This window comes from Pezoporus occidentalis, unplaced genomic scaffold (assembly GCF_034315485.1).
Source record: "Pezoporus occidentalis ecotype Australia unplaced genomic scaffold, CSIRO_AGI_Poc_V1 ctg288, whole genome shotgun sequence".
Classification (NCBI taxonomy): Eukaryota; Metazoa; Chordata; class Aves; order Psittaciformes; family Psittacidae; genus Pezoporus; species Pezoporus occidentalis.
Window position 1 is genome coordinate 68821 of NW_026914807.1, and position 24575 is coordinate 93395.

Consider the following 24575-nt stretch of genomic DNA (forward strand, 5'->3'; position numbering starts at 1 on the left):
TAATGCTGTGCTTTATGAAGTATCTCAACATAAGAAACTGAATTTTACAGTGTACTTCTGGTTGCGGCTGTCATTGTTTTCTACTCATGAGGTCACTGTGGCAAGCACACAAAGAATCCTATTTCCCTCAGAGTTCCTTCACCTGCAGTTAACTGTGCTTCAAAAGACATGCAAGCATGATCAGAGGTCAGAGCAAAAGATGCAGGTAGCTAAGCACTCTGCCTCTGGTATACACCTAGGAAAGTGCACAAGAACAGAGAAGCATGCAGTGACAGCTCTCCAGAATGTTCTCTCAGCTTCTAACAATCTGTGGTTCAGGAAGACTAACCAAAGCAGTATTTCATAGCTCTCACTGGACAAATTAATGAACAACCCCTCAAACTATTTCCAAACTAAAGGTTTACACTGCTTACATGTTATGCTCATACACAGAATGTTCTCTTTCTTCTCTCTGCTACGTCTGACTTTAAAAGTCTCTGTGGTATTCTCCTCCCACCATGGATCTCTTCACCAATACCAAGTGCCCCAAGCTATTCAGCTGTTCCTCAGATGGAAATAATTCCAGAGCTTTGATCTCCCTTGTCACCCTTGCCTGATCACTGCAAGTTCTACTACATTTCTTTGAATTGCAGAAGGCCATGGGATGTATGGGGTCTGTTTTGTTCTTCAGAATAATTGACATTTTATCTGATCTGATTGCTGAGCTGACGTTTCCATAAAACTCACAGAAATTTATTTTCAGATATAACCCTTCAATTGCTTGGGACAGATCACACAGACACTCCTCAGGTTCATGCATTTCAAGGCAGAATGAAACAGATAAAGGTGGTATTTTCCTAAAGTAGAAATGTGACCAATGAAACACAGACTTCACACTGTTATGTCTCTAATTAGCATGAAATATTTGAACACAGGTATTAAACTTTCATGAGGCTGTAACAATCTAAGTGCTCTTAAGAAGCCATGGGATGGATACAGCTGCCTTAATATAGGCATTTTGTGCCATGTTAAGACACCATGACAACAGCATAGAACTGGCAGGACATTTGCATGGTGAACTTACACTCATCCAACAAAACAGCTGAAGGCCAAATGCCTCCGATCAAGGCAGCAGGCAATTTGAATCCCATCCCATTGATAGTCCCAGGATACAGACTTCTGCCTAGTTAGCAGAAGTCAGCCTCTTCAATGGATATAGGTGCCACTGCTTTCCACAGGCAGTAAGAAATTTTATTTATGTGCGCCACATATGTATGACCACCGAACAGTTTGCAGCCATCAGCTGGAACACTTCTGGGTTCCAGGGTCATTTTAGGACTAACTGTTCAGCTGCCCAAGTCATTCTTATATTCAGGCGTTACCACTATAAAATCAATTACCTTGGAGTGCAAGAACTGCTCTAGTATTCAGTATTAAGCATTTTGCATTATGTTTCTCAATTTATAGGTAGCATGGTTATGCTATGAGGAAACAGCATTAGGCCCATAAAATCTTGGAAGTCTGAAATAAACAAAACCCACCGATCCATCCAAATCTTTTCCAGAAAGACTGTATTTGTGAGATCTGAACTTGACCATCTTCCTTGTCTTTTATGGTTCACCAAAAACATTTTCTCACATGCATATTTTTTCTCACATTGTTTTTCAATTGATGATACCAGATTAGAGAACAATAGTTGAAAGGATATTCAGAATTCTGCCCAGTATTTGCTAAACTTTCTCTACACTGTAAACACTGATTTGTTTCCACATTAAGTCAGAAGAGCTTTTTTTTTTGATTACTTCACAGTCTTTATTTTCAAAGCAGTCTTCTGTTTCTACTCATATTTAATGCTGTTCTATCATGTAATAATGAACAGCTGCATTCAAAGTGAGATTATCAGATGTATCAGAAGTTTTACAAGCATATGAGAGAAGACAGCTCAAAAGTTAGCTTCTACGGACAATATGAAGCATTTCTCCATACAATAAATTCAGCTCATTTCCCATTCTGGTAGAGGGAAAAAAAAAGCAGAGATAAGGAGCTGAGCAGCAGTTCACTTGGAGAAGAGAAGCCCTTAAAAATTTTCTCCCCTCCGACAAAACAAACCAACCACATCTATTAATGCTACTCTTATTATTAAAGGGCAAGAAGCTAACATATCCAGGGAATTAAAACACAGCTGTTCAGATGTGGGCTGACATGCCAACACACATGCAGAAAGAGAAGCCCACACAGATTGTTTCTTCCAGTATTTTAGGAAGAAAAGTACAACAATTAACTATTCAGTAGACATAATATCATCATACAGCTGGGTTTCAAATTCAGTCAACAAAGCTCAAATCAGCAAGAGTAATCATCAGAAGAAACTGGCAAAACCACAACAGATATTCCAATCTTTAAATCAAGACTAGGCTTTGCTAAGATGCCATTCTATCTCCATCACAAACTGTGTTAGATGCAATCTGCAAAATGAAATTCAGAGACTAAACTGTTTAAGACTTATAGAAGTTCTGATTAGAACCAAGAGTCCACTTCATTAAAGAAATACAACCAGAATAGAAAAATCCTCATGAAGAGCATCTGCAGTTTCAAAGACAGAAAGAGTGGTAACTGTTGATACCAAACACTAACTGAAATATAAATAAATGCTGGTGAACGCTTGAGAAATGTCACCTTAACTCCAAATATAAAGCACAAAGTCAAATAACTACAGTGACATTTATTATAGAAATTATCACTCATTACTTGTATTTTCACAGTTAAGATTATGTTAAAAAGCCACAGATCTCATAAATCTTCAGACAGATACTAAAAATTAAAAAATAAAAAAATAAAAAAAATCAAAGGATGGGGCACTGACACTTGCCCATGCTATTCAGTTGTACTGGTGCTCCAAATGTGACATGTGGCCAACATACACTTACTGTCAAAACAGTAACTTGGTATCAACTGTTGATGTTTTTAAAAATAAAATGTAGTGATTTCTTACTCATCAGCCTTGAAAGTTACCAAAAATAGTGAAAGACAGCTTGTTCCATTTAATGTATAAAGTTACAACGTATATTTGCCAGCATGTTTTGTTAAACTTGTCTAACTTCAATGATAATAACAAGCTTCAGTGAACCTGAAAATTCAACATCCTATAACACAGGTTGCAAACTAATAAAGCTTGTGAGATTCCAATAACAACACTCCACGGTTTCACCAGAATGTGCAAATAATTCATTATAAAGAGATATTCTGATGATACCATTGATTATTTTGTTATGGTGAATATTCCTGAACATAAGACTTATCAACCTATTTTACCTAGAAAAGTAAAACTGCAAAACATGTTTCTTGCTAGAATTTATTCAGCACTTCACTGTTTTTTCAGAAACACAAAGTAGCTGAAACAATTTTCAAACATAGTTGCTGTGGTGATTTTTTAAATAGAATAGTATTTCTAATTGGTACATGGGTTACTCTTTCAATTAAAGATTTGACTCATGCGTGTTTTGATACATTTCTCTAAAATAAATACTTGAGAATAAAAGCAAGGCTTTTCCTCCATCTAAGCCAAAACTAATTAAATAGAAGTTCTGAAAAAACTGAATGTGAATATTCCTGAACATGAGACTTAGCAACCTGTTTTATCTAGAAAAGTAGAAACAAGAAAACATGGTGCTGAAATTCTGACCCTGTTCACCTGAGAGCATCACAATCTGACTCCATTTAAAATGTACTGAAAGGCTTATATAATGCCACTAATTTCTGATCTCTGGCATTTCTCAATGAAAAGTTAACATAATACATATCTGACAAAACTAGATCTTTAGTAACAATTCAAAGCACCAGTAACTAAGTTTAATAGCAACATACCAAAACTTTCCACCCGGATAGCTTTGAAAAACACCCCCCTGCCCAATACTCCACAATTTCAGATGGGCTAAAAGTCACAAGACGCACATTGCACAGATGCTGTATTGTGCAGATGCTGTCTGAGCAGATGTGTAGGAAAAGCCTGGAGATAACAAGAGATCCCCTAACTCCAAGGGGCAAGACTGCAGGGCAACAGACACACATAGCTCTTGGCAGCTCCTGATAGTTTTTCCTGTCTCTCCCCAGTGTGACAGCTCTATGTAAAACATGTGTCACATGAGAACTCAGAAGTGTGCCACTCCAGTACAAAAATCAGAGGATTAATCTTAAATTCCCCCTCTCCTCAAACTGCTAGTACTTAGTACTGTGTTTTGCCTTTATTTAGCAGAAGTATAAGAAAGTTCTTCTATACCTAAGTTACTTAAATGTTCTAACGTAGTGAGTATTCACACAACTTCTGAAAAACAAATTACCTATGATTTTATTCTAAAGTTGTTCTAAAGCCATCAGTAGCACATTATCTGGCATCCGTCTTGCTTCACAATATCCTCCTTATGAACACAAAGAAGATGGAACTGATACAGCTGCCACTTTAGGACAGGTATCCAAATTACAGATTTATATTGCTAAACAATAAATTAAAACAACTGCAGAGAAAAATCACTTAAATAAGAAGTCACTGCTCTGTGTTTAGGCTTTATATTAATTTTGAATTGTAAAATAATTGCTCCTCATCCAGCAAGAGGACAAGGAGAGTTGTGCATAAACTAAAACACAAGACATTTCGCCTCAACATGAGGAAGAACTTCTTTACATTGAGGGTGGCAGAACACTGGAACAGGCTGTCCAGGAGGAGTCGTGGAGTCTCCCTTTCTGACGGCATTTAAACCCCACCAGGACATGTTCCTGTGTAACCTGCTCCAGGTAGCCCTGCCTTGACAGAGGGGTTTGGGCTAGATGATCTCCAGAGGTCCCTTGCAACCCTAATGACTCTGTGATTTTGTGATTAAAAAACCAACCAAAACACCAAAACTTACTTGCTGTGACAGTGCAATAGCAAATCAATGATAAATGTCTGCCATGCCTTTTCTTTACTGAGTGCATCCAGTGCTGTTGGAATCAAAGCAAAACACAGGGTCATCACCTCCAGTGCTTCACAGCAAACCTGTTCATCTTCTATGTCTGGTTCATTTCCTGCATTTGTCTGTGAATATAAAAAAGAGAACACAAAGTGGGTATAGAAAAAAAATATTCAAAGAAACCCAACTGGCTCCAAGGTACATACTCTTAACACAAACACAAACCACAAATCTGTATACTAAGTGATTATCAGTGCCAAGTATTCTATGCACTCCACTCAGATGTGATTCAGAGCACTCCGTGGAATGACCTGAACTTCCAGTACTGTGCTTCTCAAAGGAGGCTTCCAAGCATGAACTTAAGGAGCCAGAAATGAAATAGGAAGCTCGTAGGCAAAAGTTACAACAGTTAATAATGTTAGGGTTGGTTTTTTTTTTTGGTTTGTACTTGGGTTAATTCTTAAATAAGATGTTTTTCTTTACTACTCAGAACCTGAAGTTTAAAGCTTTGGAAACAGTTACTACTTAAACACAGGAAGGCAACAATGCTGTAAAACTCTTCAAGAAGTTCAGTTTTACAAAGCTTTGACACTCACAACTTATTTAACAAAAGTTTCTTAATACTGCTAGAATTTATTCAGCACTTCACTATTTTTCAGAAACGCAAAGCATCTGAAACAATTTTCAAACAGATTCTATGGTGATTTTTGAAATAGGAAAGAATAATATTTTTAATTGGTACATAGGTTACTCTTTCAATTAAAAAACTGAATCTAGCAAGTTGATTTTGGTACATTTCTCCAAAATAATACTTGAGAATAAAAAGCAAGCCCTGTCCTCCATCTAAGCCAAAATTAATTAGCTTGAAGAAGTTCTGAAGAAACTGAATGTGAGTAGGTTTCAATCTTAACTCACCAGTAATCCTGGCTGCAGGTTAGCAACATTAACTACAGCCATTAAGTGTTTTATACATGGAAAGGTATCAAGAATAAGTAGGCAGAAAGAGGTGATTACAATGTAGAAGAGATAACTAATTGTAAACAGCAGTAGAAGAGAATGAAGTATGTCTCAGTCTGGCAATAGACACTATTTTATCTTTGTGCAACAGCTAAAAATCAGGGACAGTCACTACCACTGCAGCAGGAGGCCACTGTAATTCTGACATAATTCTGACATATCTCAAGACAGGAAAGTAAAAGCAAAATGTTTTCAACAAGTTCAGGACTGCACCTGCTTCTGTACTGAAGCTCTATGTAGAAAGAAAATAATTTTTGCATGGGTGCAGAGATCTAGTAGAAAGGAAAAGTGAATTTTCTATTCAATGAAGTACTTCCCTATACACAGGCACCAAGAGCTCATGAGTTTGTGCAAGCAGCATAGTTGTGGTATTTCAGGTGGGTATGAGCCTTCTCTGAGATAATAAGAAAATGGCAGTTTGACACCACTGAAAGTCACACACAGCCTTTTTCAACCACTGAGAGGACTCCCATACCAGAATTTTTAGGCAGAAGGCAAAAGAGACTCCATAAAAGTTATGCTCTCAAAATAATTTATCTTGGCTTTAAAGTCTAACTGAATTCACCAGTTAAGTTCAGAAGCTTCTTAAAGCGCTCACAACACTGTTGCATAAGTCATACTTAATGAGACTACTCTGAAGTGCTCATAGTAAAAAAGTTTACCATAGTTGCCTTTGATGTTTTCAGGAATCCTGACATGACATTCCTGACTTCACAAAGATAAGTCTGCTTTTGTTCTTAAACTAACATTTAATGATAAATCTCTGCACCATAGACTCAGCAAAATACTCCTATGACCTATGAGCTAAGTCTAAGATTTAGTGGTAAACTCAGGAAACTGAAAGCATTTTTCTTGAAACACTTTTTCCTCTAAGCCAGTGTTTGTCAGTCACTGGTTTATTCAATCTTTATAAAATACCACAGGAGATATTTTCTGTCATCTACAACCAAACACAGTTCTCTTATACTGAAAGTGTGTATTTTCATGCCTCATATTCCTTTTTTTCTGCAATAATTTCTATGTTATTTTAACAGTGTTCTTTATCCCCCCTTATTATTTCTGCATTTTCTTCCTCTTTTTATATTTTTCACTACCATTTTTACTTCCTTTTGCCTAGCATAAATCAAATGCAGCTGCCATTTATTACAAATGTCAAGTTAAGTGTCAATAATAATCATAAAAAATAATCATAATCATAAAAAAGTCATTTGAAGGATGACTGATCATGTGCAGCTTAAACTTCAACTATTTTAAAACTTCAATTGTTTGAAAGTATTCTTATAGAACTTAACTGCAAAATTTTCACCCAGAAAAATACCCGGAGGACATTTAGGTGTATTTTCCTTTAGGTGTATTTTCTCTAGAACAATACTGCTGAAAACACTGGGGCTGTTCAGCCTGGAGAACAACAGAAGGCTGCGTGGAGAACTGAGAGCAGCCTTCCAGTATCTGAAGAGGGCCTACAGGGATACTGGGGGAGGGACTGCAGTGATAGGACAAGGGGTAACGGGTTAAAACTTAAACAGGGGAAGTTCAGGTTACATATAAGGAGGAAGTTCTTTACTGTGAGAGTGGTGAGGCACTGGAATGGGTTGCCCAAGGAAGCTGTGAATGCTCCATCCCTGGCAGTGTCCAGGGCCAAGTTGGACAGAGCCTTGGGTGACATGGTTTAGTGTGAGGTGTCCCTGCCCATGGCAGGGAGGTTGGAACTAGATGATCTTAAGGTCCTTTCCAACCCTAACTATTCTATGATTCTATGGATGTGTAGATGTAGGAGCACATCTTCATATGCCTGGACTGTCATGCTAACTAAACTACATTTTATATGCAAGTTAATCACATCAATTAAAAAAGAAAACAAACCAACTCATAGAAACACAACCACCCCACTCCAACTTATTTCATGAAGCTGTCATTCCCACAGCAATCAAAGCAGATACCATTATATCCCTATGTAAGCTAAATGAAAAGGCGTTGCAATTTGAAGTAAATATTCTTCCTCTAACTGATCATTTAAGCACAACCCTAGATATTCCTTTCCCTTTAACTCTGAAGCATTAATTGATTTTACAAGACAAACAAGAAGATACTTAACAAAATTTATTTCTTAAATCACTTCCAGAATACAGATTACTATTTCCTAAAACTGTAAGCAACGTTCATTAAACGAGGTATGTCATAACATACATACAACCCCCAACTCCAAATGATCTGCATAAGCCACATGTGAAACCATGAATATATTTTACACATCTACATAATAAAAGAAAAAACCCATAAAGGATTGGCACTGAACTTTCATTTTACCAGTGTTTCAGCGCTGATTTCAAATCAATTACTTTGTTTCTCATTCTAGACTGCACATACACTTTACATCAGCTTTTGAGGAATATACCTTTAAGTTCAAAGAACAGAAAACATTTGCATTGCAAGAAACGCTTATTCCTTATTTCGACACAGAATCTAACTGGGCTGAAAATATGTTAGCAGCTTACAGAACTGGTGCATTTTTGAACTGACATCAGATTTAAGTTACAATTAAATAGTTACTGAGAAGAGTAATTTCAAATAGAGAATTAAACTGTGGTATGACAAGCGACATGTTCTAGACTACAAGTACCAATTACTAGACTCCATCACGAAGACATCCACCTAAAAGCTCATCACACTAAGTCTGACCTGGTTGATACTGTCTCTTCTGTAAGAAAAACACCAGTTAGAAAAGAAGTTGCTTGGGAGTTCTTACCTTTTCATAGATTTTACTAATTTCCTCATTTGAGCTGAAAACCAGTTGAACTGACCCACAACCTGATGCCCAAACAATTTTTTGTACTGCCCTAATAACACAGATATCAGGGATGTATTTTGAAGCCTGAAAAAAAGAGAAATAAACCAAAGCAACATTAAAATGCAGTTGCAAATAACATTACAATGGTTTCTGAACTCTTACAAACGTATTTTATAGAAAGTTTAAAGTTTTAAAATTTAACATAGAATTTTTCTTTAAATAGAAAAAAGATGATGCATCTTGAAAAGCATTTGTATGTCATATTTTATTTTTTAATAGAAGTAGCATGTAAATTAACATGTGAACTTAAAATCTGCAGCAGTTTTCATAACTTCAGAAACTTACAGACACAGTGATACTGTCAAAGAAATTCAGATTTTGTTTGCTTTGACGTGCCTGGTGAAAGCAGAAACTTATTTATTAGAAGTCCTCTAAAAAGGGCAAAGGCACAATTAAAACCCTTTTTTCATACCTTACTGCAAAGACATTTCTTCTGCATAAGGAATCTAGTTAAATCAGAGTTCAACTGTCTGATTTTACAGATACAATTCACTAACCTCATCAGATATTTGTTGTGCAAGACGTATTGCTACATTTCTTAGCATGCATTCTGAAGTTGGATTAGGAATGTTTTGTAGGGCATTTTGTAGCACCACTGCCTGGTCATGCGTAGCCTGATTTATCTGGAAGAAAGTATTTCTTATTTATACATAGAAAAAAGAAAACAAGAAGATATGAAAAGCTAATGTTACTTGGAAAGGTTTGGTAGAATTAAGAAAGATCTTGGAAGGACAGAAAATGCAAACACCAAGAAAAATAAGCCCCCTCATTTTCAAATAGATACCATCACATCTGAAGACATCGCATGCTATCCTGGACAATCACAGAACACAAGCAGTTAAGAGGCACTTGCTCAAAACTATGTTGTAGGTTTGGGGGTTTCTCTACTGATCCAATTATTTCAAGTTAACATTAATATAACATTTAGATGCCTTCTTCCCTTCCTGATGATGTAGGAAAGAATGGGTATGCTAAAACAATAAGTCTCCCTCTGGATTCGCTACTAGTGTCCAGGAAGAACATAGCTGTAATTTTCGTTATAGTTAAGTAAATTTTACGCATTTGTGTTAAAGCCCTGTTGAAGAATTCTGTTCCGAATTATCCCTCCCATTCTTTATCACACTTTCACAACAGGAACAACAGCAAGACAACCGTTTTTTTTTGTACTGGTTTGAGCATGGAGCTCGTTCTCATGAAGTTTCTTTGTCTGACAGAGCTTCACAGTTTTAACAGGTCAAATCCAATATGGTTGTTTCCTTCCCATAGACAAACTTACTTGAAAGGACTGTATGCCATGGTCTTGCACAAAAGAGTTTCCTCAGTTTCTATTACCATTTCAACCAAAACCCCTGTCTCAAATGCTGCTCAAAAGGTACTCCATGAAGTTGTTCTGTAACACCTGACGCTGGTCATATCCCTTTGCTTTAACAGGTTCACTAAAGACACTTGATTCAGGGAGCAAAATTACAGAACTTCCACTGATGACGGACAGAGCTTAGAGTTAATATAACTATTGGAAGCAGGCTGTAAATAATCAAACAATATATATGGGGGCAAATCAGGATCTGTGAACCAGAATACTATGCCTAACATTACTGCTTCAACTTGCTATGAAAGCAAAAAAGAAAATAAAAATCTAAAAGGTCCTAGTGACAGCAGCAGACTGATAACAGGAAGACTGCAGACATGTAATAATGGTTATCTTGTTATCTTAAGTACAGATGGAAAGCCAAGACAAAGTTATGATGTGGTACTTATGTTTTAGACAAGAAAGGTGCAAAGTGTTCAAAAATCTCACCTCCAACCCAATGTGTAAGCTCACTGGTGCTGCAGCAATAAAAATTATAAAGACCAAAGTCCTTCAAACAGGATGACGATGACAGCAAGAATAACAGTTTTTTTTCCAACAAAGCAGTTAACAAATTGGGTGCTTGAAACATTAAACATTGAATGTCAGTAGTCATGGACAAATGCTGCTTCCTCCTAAGTGGGCATCATTAATCTGTTTCAAACAGTACTTCAAGACTGTTGTTTCAAACAGTACTTCAAGAATCAACTGTTATCTGTGTTCCAAATAATCGTAAGAAAATAGGGCAGTAACATTTACTCATTTTAAATAGATGAGGGACAGGGCAGGAAACATGTTTGCTTGAAGATGTTTTTTATTATATTCTAACATGAGACATAAAGAGGGATATTCACCTTTTTGCAATCAGGACTTTTGACTTCCTTGAAAAAGAATGAATTAGGTATCTTCTAATAGATGCTGCTAACCAGAACAGATACTTATTTTTCAGACTTAAGAGGAATGTACTTCTCTGATTCAGAGATGGATCTTAGTACAGATACTAGAAAAAAGTGCTCTGAAGTGGGGCCCTGTTATGTATTGTTGAGCATAAGTTGATAGCTCAAGCAACCATCTGGGACAAAATCTCACAAGAAAAAAACAAAAAACAAAATAAATAGCTGGAATACCTGGAAGTAATTGTCCAAGAAGGAAAGCAGCATTTTTTTCTTTTTGGGTCTACACTGTACGCCTTCTTTAACAGGGCAGAAATAAAATCTTGACCCACAACATATCTGTCCAGATGCAGACAAGCTAGCCAGCCATATTAAACATCAAAAAATCTATTATTACGGACACGTTAGATCACAGTTCAGAACTTCCCTTTCCAACTCCGAGAAATCTTAGGGTAGAACTCCTTTCAACTATCAACACTCAACTTTGCAGTGTACCTAGCTGTTCTCTGCAAGAGCTTTCTACGAGCAATGGACAGAATTAAGAATCTAGCAAGCCAGGAACTTATTTTTGTGTACAAAAAGCGCTAGCAAGACTCAGTGTCAATTCTGTTGTTTTATGCTCTAAATAGAAGATGGAAGAAATTCAGAGGCACATCGAATGTAGACTCCACAGCTCAAAAAAAAAAAAAAAAAAAATCAGAATTCACATGTATGGGATAGACGTACTTGCATAGTAAGTACATACATAAAAGCAAGTGGATCTCACATCTAACTTTTCTACAGTCAGAAAGAAACAGAATTTGTTTAGTAAGTTGACTTCTTTTTTTTTAGAATTACAAGATAACATTATCTGAAAGTACCACGAGTTCTTGATATGCAACTCAAAGATTGTCAATAGAGAGTAGAGAAATGTTGCTAGAGACAATATAAAACCAAAGTAAGCTGGTATTTGAAGCAAGGAACATTTGTATTACCGGTGAAATTGTACTTGTGCCTTCCACAACTGGCTGACAAGCTTCTGCCACAGCTCGAACATGGCCATATCCAATTGCTGTTAGCAATAATTTGGCTATTTTTAGAGCATTAAGGTAGGCACCCCTTCGAGTTTCCATATCTGCATTTGGGAGGAAGTTATTTCTAGTCAGCATGCTCAATACAAGAGGCAAGCCACCACTTTTTAAGAAGTTGTATTGAAAGTCGCTGGCATCTTCTCCCAGAGGTGCACTGGCAGGCATTAACAAGGCATAAACTACCTGCAGAACAAAATACAGAGTTAACAGAAATGCACTAAATTGAATACAGATGACTGAACATGAGTCTGTGTTGGAATATTACTTAGGCAATGCTTTGACAGCATTTGTCATACACCAGTTTATTTCAGTAAATTGTTAGGTATCTTCAATTGTTAATTTCAAACCAGAATTTGGTCTTAGGCTTCCATAATGTTACAAAAAGGATTTCCAAAGACAGAGTTGAAAATTTTTACATAACAGCAAAGCATCACAAACCTCTGTTAGATACAGCACTTGTGAGGCAGAAGGACCAAAGAACAGAGAATCAAGGGATGGACTAAGGCTGCTTTCCCCAAGCTTTGCATGATCTAAACAAATAGCTCTTAGTTTCTCAACGGTAGTGTTATCTGCAATAAAAACACAACTTATAAATATTTTGAACAAACCTAGAACAAGACAGTAATAACACTTACGATTATTTACAATTGATTAAAATCTGAAGAATTTTAAGTGTAAGGTTGCACAAAATGTAACTGATAGAAGATCAGACTATGAAGTGTTCTGCAGTGATTTTTTCTGACAGTACAAATGTGATCCTATTAAAGCAGTGCTACAGAAACATTTCCAAGATACAATGCTTCTCCCCATTTTCACTGCACCGAACCCTACCAAAACCAAACTTTACATACAAGAAATAACTATCTGGGAAATACATTTATAATCCCAATTAGGATAACAGTCATAAATTACATTATCAAAAAATTACCAAGAAGTGGAACATACTACTCTATCCTCATTTTTATACAACAGGTGAGAAATTATTACACAGGATTTTGCAAGATAAAACAGGATAAAATTAGGTTTTACCTGGTGGCATGAGCTTCATAAGTACACGTGCTCCATCTCTAAGAGGTGGCATATTTAGGCTACTGCCCAGGTCTGCAACTTGCCAAAGAAAAGAGATGTACCGAGGATGCAGGGACATGATCTTAAAATAAGCAAATAAAAAAAAAACAACATAAAATAACTGAAGACAAAGTCTAGGGAAAAAATGCTTTTAACTGTTCATTTCAGAATATGCGTACCACTCCAGGCAAACAGCTTTCAACTTCTGGATTTGGACCATCACTGTAGTGATTGCCATGGTTGCCCGGAGAACCAGTTGAAGAGTCAGAAGAACTATCTGGACTTGAGGGCATATTAGAATTTATCTGTGTAAGCTTCGCTGTAATTAGCTGAAAAACACAATCAAAGCTTTAATACTACTGAAAAATGAAGATTCTGTCCTAAATAAGCACCTGATACAATGCTGATGGCATAATACAAGGAGGAGGAATGGAACTATTTCACATAAGTAAGCAATCCCATGCATGGTATTTTTCAAACGTTTACAAAAGGGAAGATGTAAACAATCAACCTGCAGCACTTACCGTTTTATCTTTGAGATTCAACTGCCCGATTAATTTTCTATCATCTGCAGGGTCCACCAGCTCACCACCAATGAACAGTTCTACTTTTGTGTGTGCGCTATTGGCTTTAATACGATTGAGAATACAACGCCGTACTTGGCCAATTGTGTCATTTGTATGAGACCAAATATCCAAATCTTCCACTTGTCGGCCTTGGTTTGGAAAACGAACCACTAGTGTGATATGTTTACCACGGAAAGCTCTGAAAACACACAAATCAGATAAAGTAATTTTCATCCTCACAAAAGAAATTACTTTTCCTGCTGAATTTTGTGCTGTGGATATTTCAACATCAGATCTTTACACATGGTGATATACTCCAGCATGAGATTTTATGCAAGCCCCAGGAACTATGTGGACATAACACACAAGAGAAACTCTGAAGAAGCCACACTCCACACAACTGCACTACGAATATGGTCAACTTTACAGACAGATTAGGAACTTTAACAGAATTCTGGGAAGTCTCTTATGGAGTTTTAGACCTTTTCTCTGGCTTGCAATTTCCTTATGAAAACATGTAAATAAAGCTCAATCAGACTGGCAACTATGTCTTGCTCTTTTAGCAAAACAACTTAGTTTTAAACACACCAAGATCAGAAAAAGCCATCAGGACAGCAGTTCTTAATGCCTTCTGTCAAAAGCTGTCAGAAGTTTTATATTAGGATTTTTTTTTTTTAAATTAGAGTCCTTTTAAAAAATTTAAAGAGGTCAAAAAAAGAAGAAACGCTTTCACACTTAGCAGTGATCACGCTTTGCACAATGGCAGAGAATTCATTAGGAAAGATGTGCCCAGAGAAGCCTAACAAACTACTCCCACGCAAAAGAAGAAGGAAAAAATTCCTCATAAATGCTCCTTGCTAACAAGACCTGTGAAAAAGTTAGACTAATCAAATAAACAGCCTATATAAAAGAGATGCTCCTGTAATCAACAAGAGAAGTTCATCAGGACTAATCAATTATATAAACAATAAAAATGCTGTAGGAGTGCTGCAAATTACTGACACATCACGAAGAAACAGCCATCTCTTCAATTTTCTTGACAAAAAGGGCATTTAAAGTAAGGGGACAACAAACCCCCATCATGTCTAAGAATATATTAGATGCATCATAAACCCATAGCAATCTCAGTGTATTCATCATGTATTTTTGAGACTTGCTTCCCACAGAAATCAGCTACCATCACTGGAGTATTTAAACAGTTTTCTGTTCTGCTTTTCTCTCTCAGGAAATAAAGTATTTTGCCTGTGAAGACAACCACACAACACTAGATTTAAGCGTTTCCTTTTCCTTTGTACCAAAGACAGTTTTGAAGAAGGAGCAACTAGGATTTAAGCTGTTTTTTACTCAAGGATGTATTTAAAAAGAGTGAAGGTATACAGAAAATAAATACATCTCAAAGTGCTATTCTCATCTTTCTCTTTTTATGAGCAACTTACACAGAACATTTCACTTAGAAATAATGCTAAATTTTAGTTTGCAAAGTAAGATTAGCATCTCTGTAAACAAATACAGAGGAGGTTGAAGATATACATTACCACCACCTTTTTTTGTGGTTGACATGACAGGAGTATGAAAAATAAGGAAGCTTTGCCCACAGTAACTTAGAGAATGATACTGCTTTTAAATAATTATCGGGGGGGGGGGGGGGGGGGGGGGGAAAGCGGGAAAAATTAAAAAAAAAAAAAAAAAAAGCCCATCTAAAACTATGTAGCCACAAGGTACACTGGTGTTAGCTACAGAATAAACCACCAGAAACAACTTTATTGTCGGGTCTGCTGTCCCTCTCATATATGCCTGTGTTTGCCTGATTTTTCAGATTTATTATTTTTTTAAACTACAGACCAGTTTCATGTGTGAAGAAAGTAGGATCCTGAAACTCTATACGTTTATTCCCTGAACAGATGCCCTTTAGACCACAGAAATCACAAAGAGATCAGTAATATTCTGGTTAACAGAAATCAAGATCATAGTAGTGCGTTTTCACACATACCTTGACATAGGTAGAATAGTTCTCTCTTCATGGTAATCACTGTCACATTCATTTATATACTCTCTTAAAACAGTCAACACTCTCACCATTCGTATGGCTTCTTGTCTTGCACAATTGATACTGTCTTTATCTCCATCCAACACACATAATGTATCATAGGAGGCTTTTAGACGATCAAAACAGGACTGAATGAAGTCTTCATGAATCACTACCTAATTACATTGAAAAATGGTCCAATTACAAGAAATATTAAAAAACATCATTTCAGCTGGATAAACCAATGGCAGATGTAAAGAAAAAAAGCAACAACCAAACAAAGCCAGGTACATGACTCTGGTTTTATTCCACTTTAGAATAAACTCCTGTTGATAAATAGCTCTAACTTCGTGTGCGCTTCAAAAATCTTGCATGTCATCAGTAGCTGTAACTGTACAGAAAAAAACTTGCATTTACACAGAAAAAGTGAAAATCTGAACAGAAAACACTAGAATTTATTCTCTCTTACTTCCTCAGATGATGTTAAAGAACCTGTAGCTGACAATCTAGTGTACAGGTTAATTTAAGGAGTGAACACACAACACTTACAGACCACAATGTCCCCCCCCTCCAAAACACATAACACAGTTCCAGATACACTCTATGCATTCTTCTCCTGAATTAACTCAGAAGTGAATTTTGAGTGAGATTCAGTATAGTGGCAGCTGCAGCTAATCTTTTCCTTCTGTCTGATATCTAACATCTCCTTGCTCCTGACAGATAACCTGTACTTTTGCTATAAAAAGTTTGCAGTGTCTCCAGGTAGTAGCCTGCAACAAAACATCATAGCTATGGCAGTAAACCATAGTCCAGTATGCAGTTTTCTTACAGGCAACTCAGGAGCAGAGGAATTACCATCACACTGAAACAAAATACTTGTGTGCATGTTATATAAATCCAACACCTCCTGTATGTCAGATCTATCAATGTGCACATGGACAGATCTATACATGCTTAGCAAGAAGGAAGCACAAAGCCCATTTGCCACTACACTTAAGTTATAGCTTGAATGGCTGCAAATGCACTACCTAGAACAGTTGTGCTATATCTATCAGACTGACAGCTCTGAAGCCTGTAAGAGTGTTTTTGAGGACAGTACGAAAACTGGAGTTTTAAGAAATACATATGAAAAGCTACCAACTGAAGACTGCCTGAAGGACAATATCCCCCCTAAAATTTGTGAAATCCCAACAGTTCACCTCCTCTGAACTTTCAGAAACTCAGCATCTCTTTCCCCTGTCCACTGAAACATATCTCCCAGAAAATATTAATGCAGGGAGGTAATGCCTGGTTTGCTAGAGCTCAGCTTGACCATTATATGGAAACTCTATGACCCTTTGTAAGGGACATAACATAAAGATTAGGTGAGCTTATGACAACACTCAACAGACCCACCCACTGAACATACTGCAAATTCAAGTCTTATTACTTAAGCATACTTATGCATATGATACCAACTTTTTCTGAGTAGAAAGAGCACATGACAGATCAATTAAATGCAAAAAGTTTATCAGAATTCAGTCTGAAAGTATCAGAAAAAGCTCTCAGTTCTGCATCTGACCAGAACCTGATGGCTGGACCCAGGCCCATACTCTCCAAAATATGAAAAGTCTTCTCTGTTTTCAAAGCTTTCAAATATGCAAATATCACCAAACTTTATTTTATCACTATTTTTCTATCTCATTACATCCCAGTTTTCTTGTTGCTTTTTTTTTTTTTTTTTACCTGATTAACTTGTAACCTTGGGCCAAGATTAGTATAGATCTCTTTAAGAAGATCTATTGCTCTGTTTGCGATGTCATCATTTCCCTGAATCACAACCTAGCACAATAAAAAAAAAAAAAAGAAAAAAAAAAGTTTTAGAACATCTTAAAACTTTTTGGTGTAAAATTTAAAACCAAAACATCTATGTAAGTATCCTGATACAACAGTATCTCTACCTAGTTTATGAGACAAAAGTGACTAAAATGCTAGGTTGCAAAATACAATCAATACAATTTACACAGAAGTTAACTACGTAAGAGTCAAAATTAAGAATTAACTAGTTTAAAGGAGTTCAGAGGTAGCAAAAAAAGTTGATGCTTTATAAACTGAATAAAAGCAGTGTTTATGTATTAATATTCACATTACATTTCCATTTTCACTAGTTTCAGAGAGTAAGACAACTATTTTTTCAGATGCTTGAACACTCTACATTACCAAAGACTTAAACCCAGAATTTTAAAGTATTTAAACAGCTGTGAGTGGGGGGCAGGGGAACAGGCAAATGAGTTCTGTTTCTAACCTGATAATCTAAATTTTGTTTATTAGCCACCAGGTCTGAAAGCAGCCCTTACAGACAAGCCCTGCAGGATAGTGAGCAGAAGCTTCGCAAGTTCTGTCATACTGCCAGCAGCAGGGCAGATCGAAGTAAATTGATTCTCATAACTAAAACATGCTAGCATTAAGTGTGCACTTTGTAAACAAACACTATGTGAAAACTTACTTGCATAAAAATTGTGATCTTTGGTTTACCTGTCATCACTAGGATTAAAATACCTAACCCTTCAATAAGCCACAACCAAAATTACTGAAGACCACTGCTTTATATACAGCACATTTTACAAAACACAGCCATGATAATCATGCCACAGTGTGTTACTGTGGGTTCCAATGCAGCTCCTGAAAACTAGAAATATTCTGAAAAAATTAAGTATCAAATTAGATATTGGTGTTTTTCACTGATATATTTGGCAAGCTACAAAATGCTACAATGTTTCCGTTAAAAACCTATGACCATGTTCAGGTGAAAAGTTGGGGATATAAGAATCAGACCAGTCATCACTTGGTCTAATCTAGAATCATTCCAGTTTACCATACTAGAATGAATTACATGAATTAGCTTATGAAGTACACAAAATAAAGTTTATTTCTAATATGCATGAGAAGGAGAAAGGAAAACCTACAGATAATTCAAATGGAACAAGCCTTTCTTCTTGAAAAACATAGGTAAATTTTCAGTCTCATGCACATACACAAATATACTTGATGTTTCAAATAACTTTCCATTAAACATCAGTCTGCAAATGTACCAGCTTGCATACTTGCTGGAAAGACACTAGAATCAACATCCAGGCATTTAGTAGCTTTTTTACCAAGCAAAGGAGCTTTTTTTAATTTCAGTCTCAATTAACAATTTATTAATAATTTTATCAATATACTTATTAATTTATATTTAAGTATTATTTAAATTTTATTATAAACATTAATTAAATTACACATTCCCCAAAACACAAAAAAGAGACTGAGAAAGACTTAGGAGTTAACCTTTCACATGTTTCCTCCAGTTAACTCACCCTCCAAAGGTAGTCTAATCCTATTAATTCCAGATCGTCCATCATATAGGCTCGCCTTTTTGCTACTAGCTTTCCTTCTCGACAGTTCACAGCTTTGAAGAAACGTTCAAAACATTTCATTCCATTTTCTGTTAATAGGGAAGGATCCAGCTGAAGCACATTATTTTCAAAGAAGTCCTTATTAATGTCAGGGTCTAAGTCTGGTTCATCCCCCATTAGTTTGGAATACCATTTAAAACAGGCTTCACGATCACAAAGATAAACTGCATTTTCAGCTAAACACTTCCATATTTGCTTCGCCTGCGGGGCACAGAGCCACAGCTGACCATCCTTCAATAAAAATCTTGAGCAAAACAAAGAGACAATTAATAGCACTGTCTAACAGACATCTAGAGTTACAATTCAGTAAAAAGTACAGGCAAAAAGGTGAATATGCACATTATACACATATGTATCACAAGTATGACCAAATAATAAAAAGCTGAGAGAGACACAGCTTAAAGAAAACGCCAACATAGTGCAGCTCTGTGATGAGCACAGGTCCTTTGTTTTCTTGCTTTACTCAAAGAGCAGCTGGTCAAGAGCCACTAATTTTTTTTACTCCAACCTCTTTTTAACACTCAGTTTCTGACAACCTAACATCAGTGTCTGACAAGAGTGTATGCTCGTTTATGATCATGGAATTAAATCTGACGTGGTAGAACACATGGGCATATCCCCACAGAAATATTTTTAATTTTCAGCTAAGTTACAGCAATATGTATGTAACTGTATCCACATGCTAACTGTATTCAAGTCAGTAGGGTTCTGCACACTAACAGACAAAGCCTACACAAATCTTAATGCATAATCACTAGCATGGATTGCAGAGATCCTAGTAAATTCTATTCGAATATTCCAATAGTAGCATAGAAGACCTTGGGGGAGGCGGTGGGGATGACAACAACAAACTAAAACAAAAACATTCAGTGCATTTTTGCATCTGTGTTTTGGAAGAAGTTAACACAGGAACTTAAAGCTAGATAAAGATACAGAGTTTAGGGTTTTGCTTCTCTTTAAAGTTAACAGAAGTTAAACACATGATAAGTTAAAACTAACCGTAAAAAGTTAAGTCGCTCCTGTACTTCCTGTACATGACTGTATCTGCTTCCTGGTCTTACAGTTTGAGGATCATATTCACCATGCTCTGAAAATATAAAAAGTTTTATTAGACAATACATTCAGAAAAAGACATGCTGATCCTAACAGACACATTTGAAGACTTAAGTCTTGTAATTAAAACCACTCAAAAAACAATAAATTTTCAGTAAGGTGTATGAAAACAGTTTTCAGCAGCCTGCTACCAGTTGATATTTAATCCTAAATTAAATGCAATCCTGAATACAAGCAAAGACTAGGAAGGCGTATAATCAAATCAACAAACAATTACATGCAGATACATGTGCTTATCATTAAGTATAACCGAAGTGTTAAAGAACAATTAAGAATCCACATTCTACTTATTCAGATCAATTTTCCCTAATTTCAAGTAGTCAGTTTGAAGTCAGAAGTCAGAACAAAAGTGTACCAATCATATAATTCATATTACCCAATGCTTTTTTTTCTGAGGATGCTTTAGTTTCATTACAGAGCATCTTTTCCAAATTTCAGTTTTCCCTCTTTAGGGTTTTTCCTCTCCAAATGAAATAAATCATGACTCCAGTTCTTTAACACCTTTTAAGTAGCTATGTATGCAATATCACTTAGAGGAAAAAAGTATATGACAACTTTATTTACTGCAAGTTTTCAAGTACAAAAAACCAAATGCCTTTAATATTGAAAAGCTTTAAACAGAAGAAGCCGAGTAATTTGAAAGTAATGCTAAAAGTAAAACTGTTACCTGCATGTTATCAATTCTCAGTATAGTATTTTATTTAATAAACAGCTGCTTGTTGCATAGGAACTTTGTTTTGGTGTTGTTTTGTGTTCATTTTGCTTCCTGTTGTTGGGGTGTTTTTTTTTTAATTAGAGATACAAGCTAGATCTGTACTTGCACTACCTTGACCTGTACTAGTAATATTTCACCATGACACATTCATTATGACAGTTCTGTTAAACTAATTAATGCTGTATTTCTTATTTGCAAATATATTATCTGTACCACGATGACATCTGGACTCAGTAAAAATTATCTTCAGAACTGAAAAATCAGTTATCTCCTTTGATATCAAGGAACAAGGAATACAAAACAATAAAATCTAACAGCCAATCTATCATCATAAATGTTTCAAAATTAGGAGAAAAATAATTGTCATAAATGCTGCTCTCTACACTAGTGCAAAACGTATATTAAAAAGATCAAGTAAAAGGAAAAACAGAAGGGTAGTAGTTAACTGATGTCTACAACACTGAAGAAATTAGGTTCACCAGAATTCCTTCCAAAATTTAAATCACGAACCTCATGAAGTAAGCATAAATGGGCAATTATAAAAAGAAGACGTGAAAGAAATTCTGAGGAAAGAATATAAAAGTAATAGATAAAAAAATATTTAAATACTAGAAGCAGAAAATCTGAAAAATATGCTGAGGTCCTTGCAGAAGAAACAATTGCAGTACATATGCAATTACAGTACTGCAGAGAAATGAAAGCTGTTCACTTCAAATGTTGGGTTTTTTTTGTTTGAATTTGTTTTGGTGGGGGGAGGTGGTGGCGGTGTTCATTTCTTTTTACTATGGGGACTAACTGGGCTTTTTTTTTTTTCCTGAGTAGAGATTAATTCACAGACACAAGTGTCAATAGTGGCCACAAGAGAAGAACTCAAGTACTAAAGGTCAGTCAGTTGTTCAAAAGCAGCATGTACTTTAGAACTCTGAAAAATTCTGAACTACAAAAAAAATCAGTTTCCCTAAATATTCTCCATCTCAGCTTTTTTCTACATTTGCCCGACTTATTTTCTACACTGTGCATCCCACAGCAAGTTCAAGTGTGATCTCCTTAAAAATTCTTTCTACATACAGAAGCAGAAGAATGAAGAAATTATACATCAGAAAAGGACCGGTTGAAAATTTAAGTGTAACTAGTGATAAACACATATGGCACAATTTCTACAAATAATTATACTTCATTAACACTCTAGATTTTATTTCTTCAGAAAAAGATAAGAACTGGCTAGCAATCTTCTAAGATTTCAAAAGGCTTTGATGAGTAACCAAGGAGATTAACTATGACCTCCTCCTTCAGGACTACACAATGCAGTAGTAGATGCCTAATCTCCGGGAGGACTTCGCAGATTTAGAGGAAAGGGTAAATTCAGTAGAAAGGAAAGTCACAGAAAAATATGAATCACAGATTAGGCTTTTCTTCAACTGTAAAAGGGCAAACATATAAAAGGTAATATGATAGAAAAGAATATGCATTAGCAAGTAACAGGAGCATAGGAACAGTCTTCTCTGTCACAGGACACAACTATGGAAGTCTTCAAGGAAAAGGAAAACATGGCAAAATCAAAATTAAAAACGTTAACTGTAAATAAGAATGATGCCAAGTGAATTCTTGGTTTGTTTTTTTTTTTGTCTGTGGCATTTGTTTGACCTGTGCTATTTGGACCTTTGCCTTGAATTTTCTCCTTCTGTCTCATTCACCTTCTCTAACTAAGCTTAATTCTACACATGTCCAGTTCTTTCTTCTGGACTCACAATCACTATCTTCCTTCTTCTCCTTTCATTATTCTCTTCCCCACTTCTGGAATCTTTTCTCCAGGAAGGCATGGAAGGCAATCTTCACAGTGCTGTCTCTGTGTTCTGCTCTACTTAATATATAAAACTGAAACTGAAACAGAAGTTGCACAGAAACTGTATTCCAGTTTAACTACATAATCTGAAGCATCAGGAGGTATTTTCTGACTGCCTTTAATCATGTACTAAACTATCTAATTAAAAAAATCCACAGTATTGCTCATCTGGTTTTGTACTTCAATGCAAACAAGTAGAAGTTCTGTAGCAACTCTGTCTCAAGAAAGCACAACATAACTGCTTTGTAATTAGATTCCATTAAACTCTACACACTTGTAATTCCTACTGCGCTGAAGATGTTTATATTACTGCTTTACTGAGTCATTATAGTTGGGGAGGGGCAGGGAATGGTATGTGTCTTTTGGCACAAAAGGATCATGCAAGACAGGCATCAGCCTAATTCTTCTGCTAAAGTCATCAATAATTTGATAGGTACACTATATTATAAAAAATGACCTTTTGGCTTCAGAAATCAAAATTACTGAAATTAATGATTAGCAGTTCATACATTAATAGTACATACAGGCTACTTTTGGACGAAGATAACACTGCATTAGAATATAGCTGCTGATTATGTTTCCTTCCTAACCCTGAGGCCAAACCCTGGATTTCATATCTGGCCAAAGTCCAAAAGAAAGAAGAACCACAGATTCTAGCCTATTCATTTAGTTAAGATGCAAACTTTGTTACAAACGAAAGAGCACTCCTGCATCACTTTTGCAAAGTTACAGAAGTTGTAAGAAATCATACTTGTTTTATTCTACCTTTCTGAACAAGATTAAGCCTAAGACTGTATGGCTTCAGAACAGAGCAAGAGTTCATTTTAACATTAATTAGTGCAATGCTGTGATTAATTAAGGAACTTAAGGTAACCCCCCTCATGTATTCATGAAGAGAGAAATATAGCTGCAGCATACAGATTTAGCTTAAATGTCATTCTCATTGACCTATTCCTGGCTGAAGCTATCATCTTCACACAGCACCACTATTCAAACAAGTCTTCAAGAATGTATTTTGGATACCTGTTATCAAATACTCCAAAATCAAATGAACTCCAAAATTAAAGGTGTCTAGGCAAATTACGCAAGCATTGCACGACATGCACATGTGCTTTACAATGTGCAAGTATCTTGTCCTCTGAACAATCTACACTGAATTCCTGCATAACATACTGTGTCATTTTTGAGATGTAACTGGGAAGCTGGCAGGATGTTAAAATGCCAGAGCAGTATGCGTGTGTGTGTGTGTGTGTGTGTGTGTGCGCGAATCTCTTCACTTCTGTTGACTTAATTCAGTATATAAAGCACTGCAGTCTAGTGTAAGAAGTTTCCTGGATGACCATTCTCCTTCACTTCCCTACTCTCATCTCAGCAGCTAGAGAGCTAATCCAGAGTAAGAGTATAAACTCATCAGTGAAAGGTTGAGTTTAGCCTGAAATACATAAATACTAACATGATGTGCTGCAAAAGGGTTGCTGATAATAAATGCAGTGAGAAAGCAGCTGAACAGAAATAAGAGTTGCATGGCAAAAGGAAATGGTATCCCTGTGATTTGAAGTTCTTCTCCCTGACAAATTCCAAACACTGGCTTCAAATTGAGGTGATTAAAAAACTTCTCAAATGAGCCTACAAAAGTTCAAAATTGAAGTGTGACAAAATCCAAGATGATTATTAGGCCTTTCCACAAAAATAGTGACCCTAGCCTTAGTAAG

The 24575-nt window shown here is 36.1% G+C and overlaps 1 protein-coding gene across 2 annotated transcripts in view; it reads right to left on the bottom strand.

The window, feature by feature from the left end:
* Positions 1-24575, bottom strand: part of USP9X (ubiquitin specific peptidase 9 X-linked) — a 100009-nt gene that overhangs the window by 23026 nt on the left and 52408 nt on the right. For both annotated transcript variants that reach the window (XM_062626053.1, XM_062626052.1), the window contains exons 15-26: positions 20192-20279; positions 19094-19436; positions 17484-17579; positions 15723-15934; positions 13691-13931; positions 13346-13495; positions 13128-13248; positions 12537-12667; positions 12003-12281; positions 9285-9410; positions 8686-8811; positions 4881-5047 (exon numbers count right to left, since the gene is read on the bottom strand). In XM_062626053.1, coding sequence (XP_062482037.1) covers positions 4881-5047; positions 8686-8811; positions 9285-9410; positions 12003-12281; positions 12537-12667; positions 13128-13248; positions 13346-13495; positions 13691-13931; positions 15723-15934; positions 17484-17579; positions 19094-19436; positions 20192-20279 — 2080 coding nt within the window. The remainder of the gene's footprint in view (positions 1-4880; positions 5048-8685; positions 8812-9284; positions 9411-12002; positions 12282-12536; positions 12668-13127; positions 13249-13345; positions 13496-13690; positions 13932-15722; positions 15935-17483; positions 17580-19093; positions 19437-20191; positions 20280-24575) is intronic.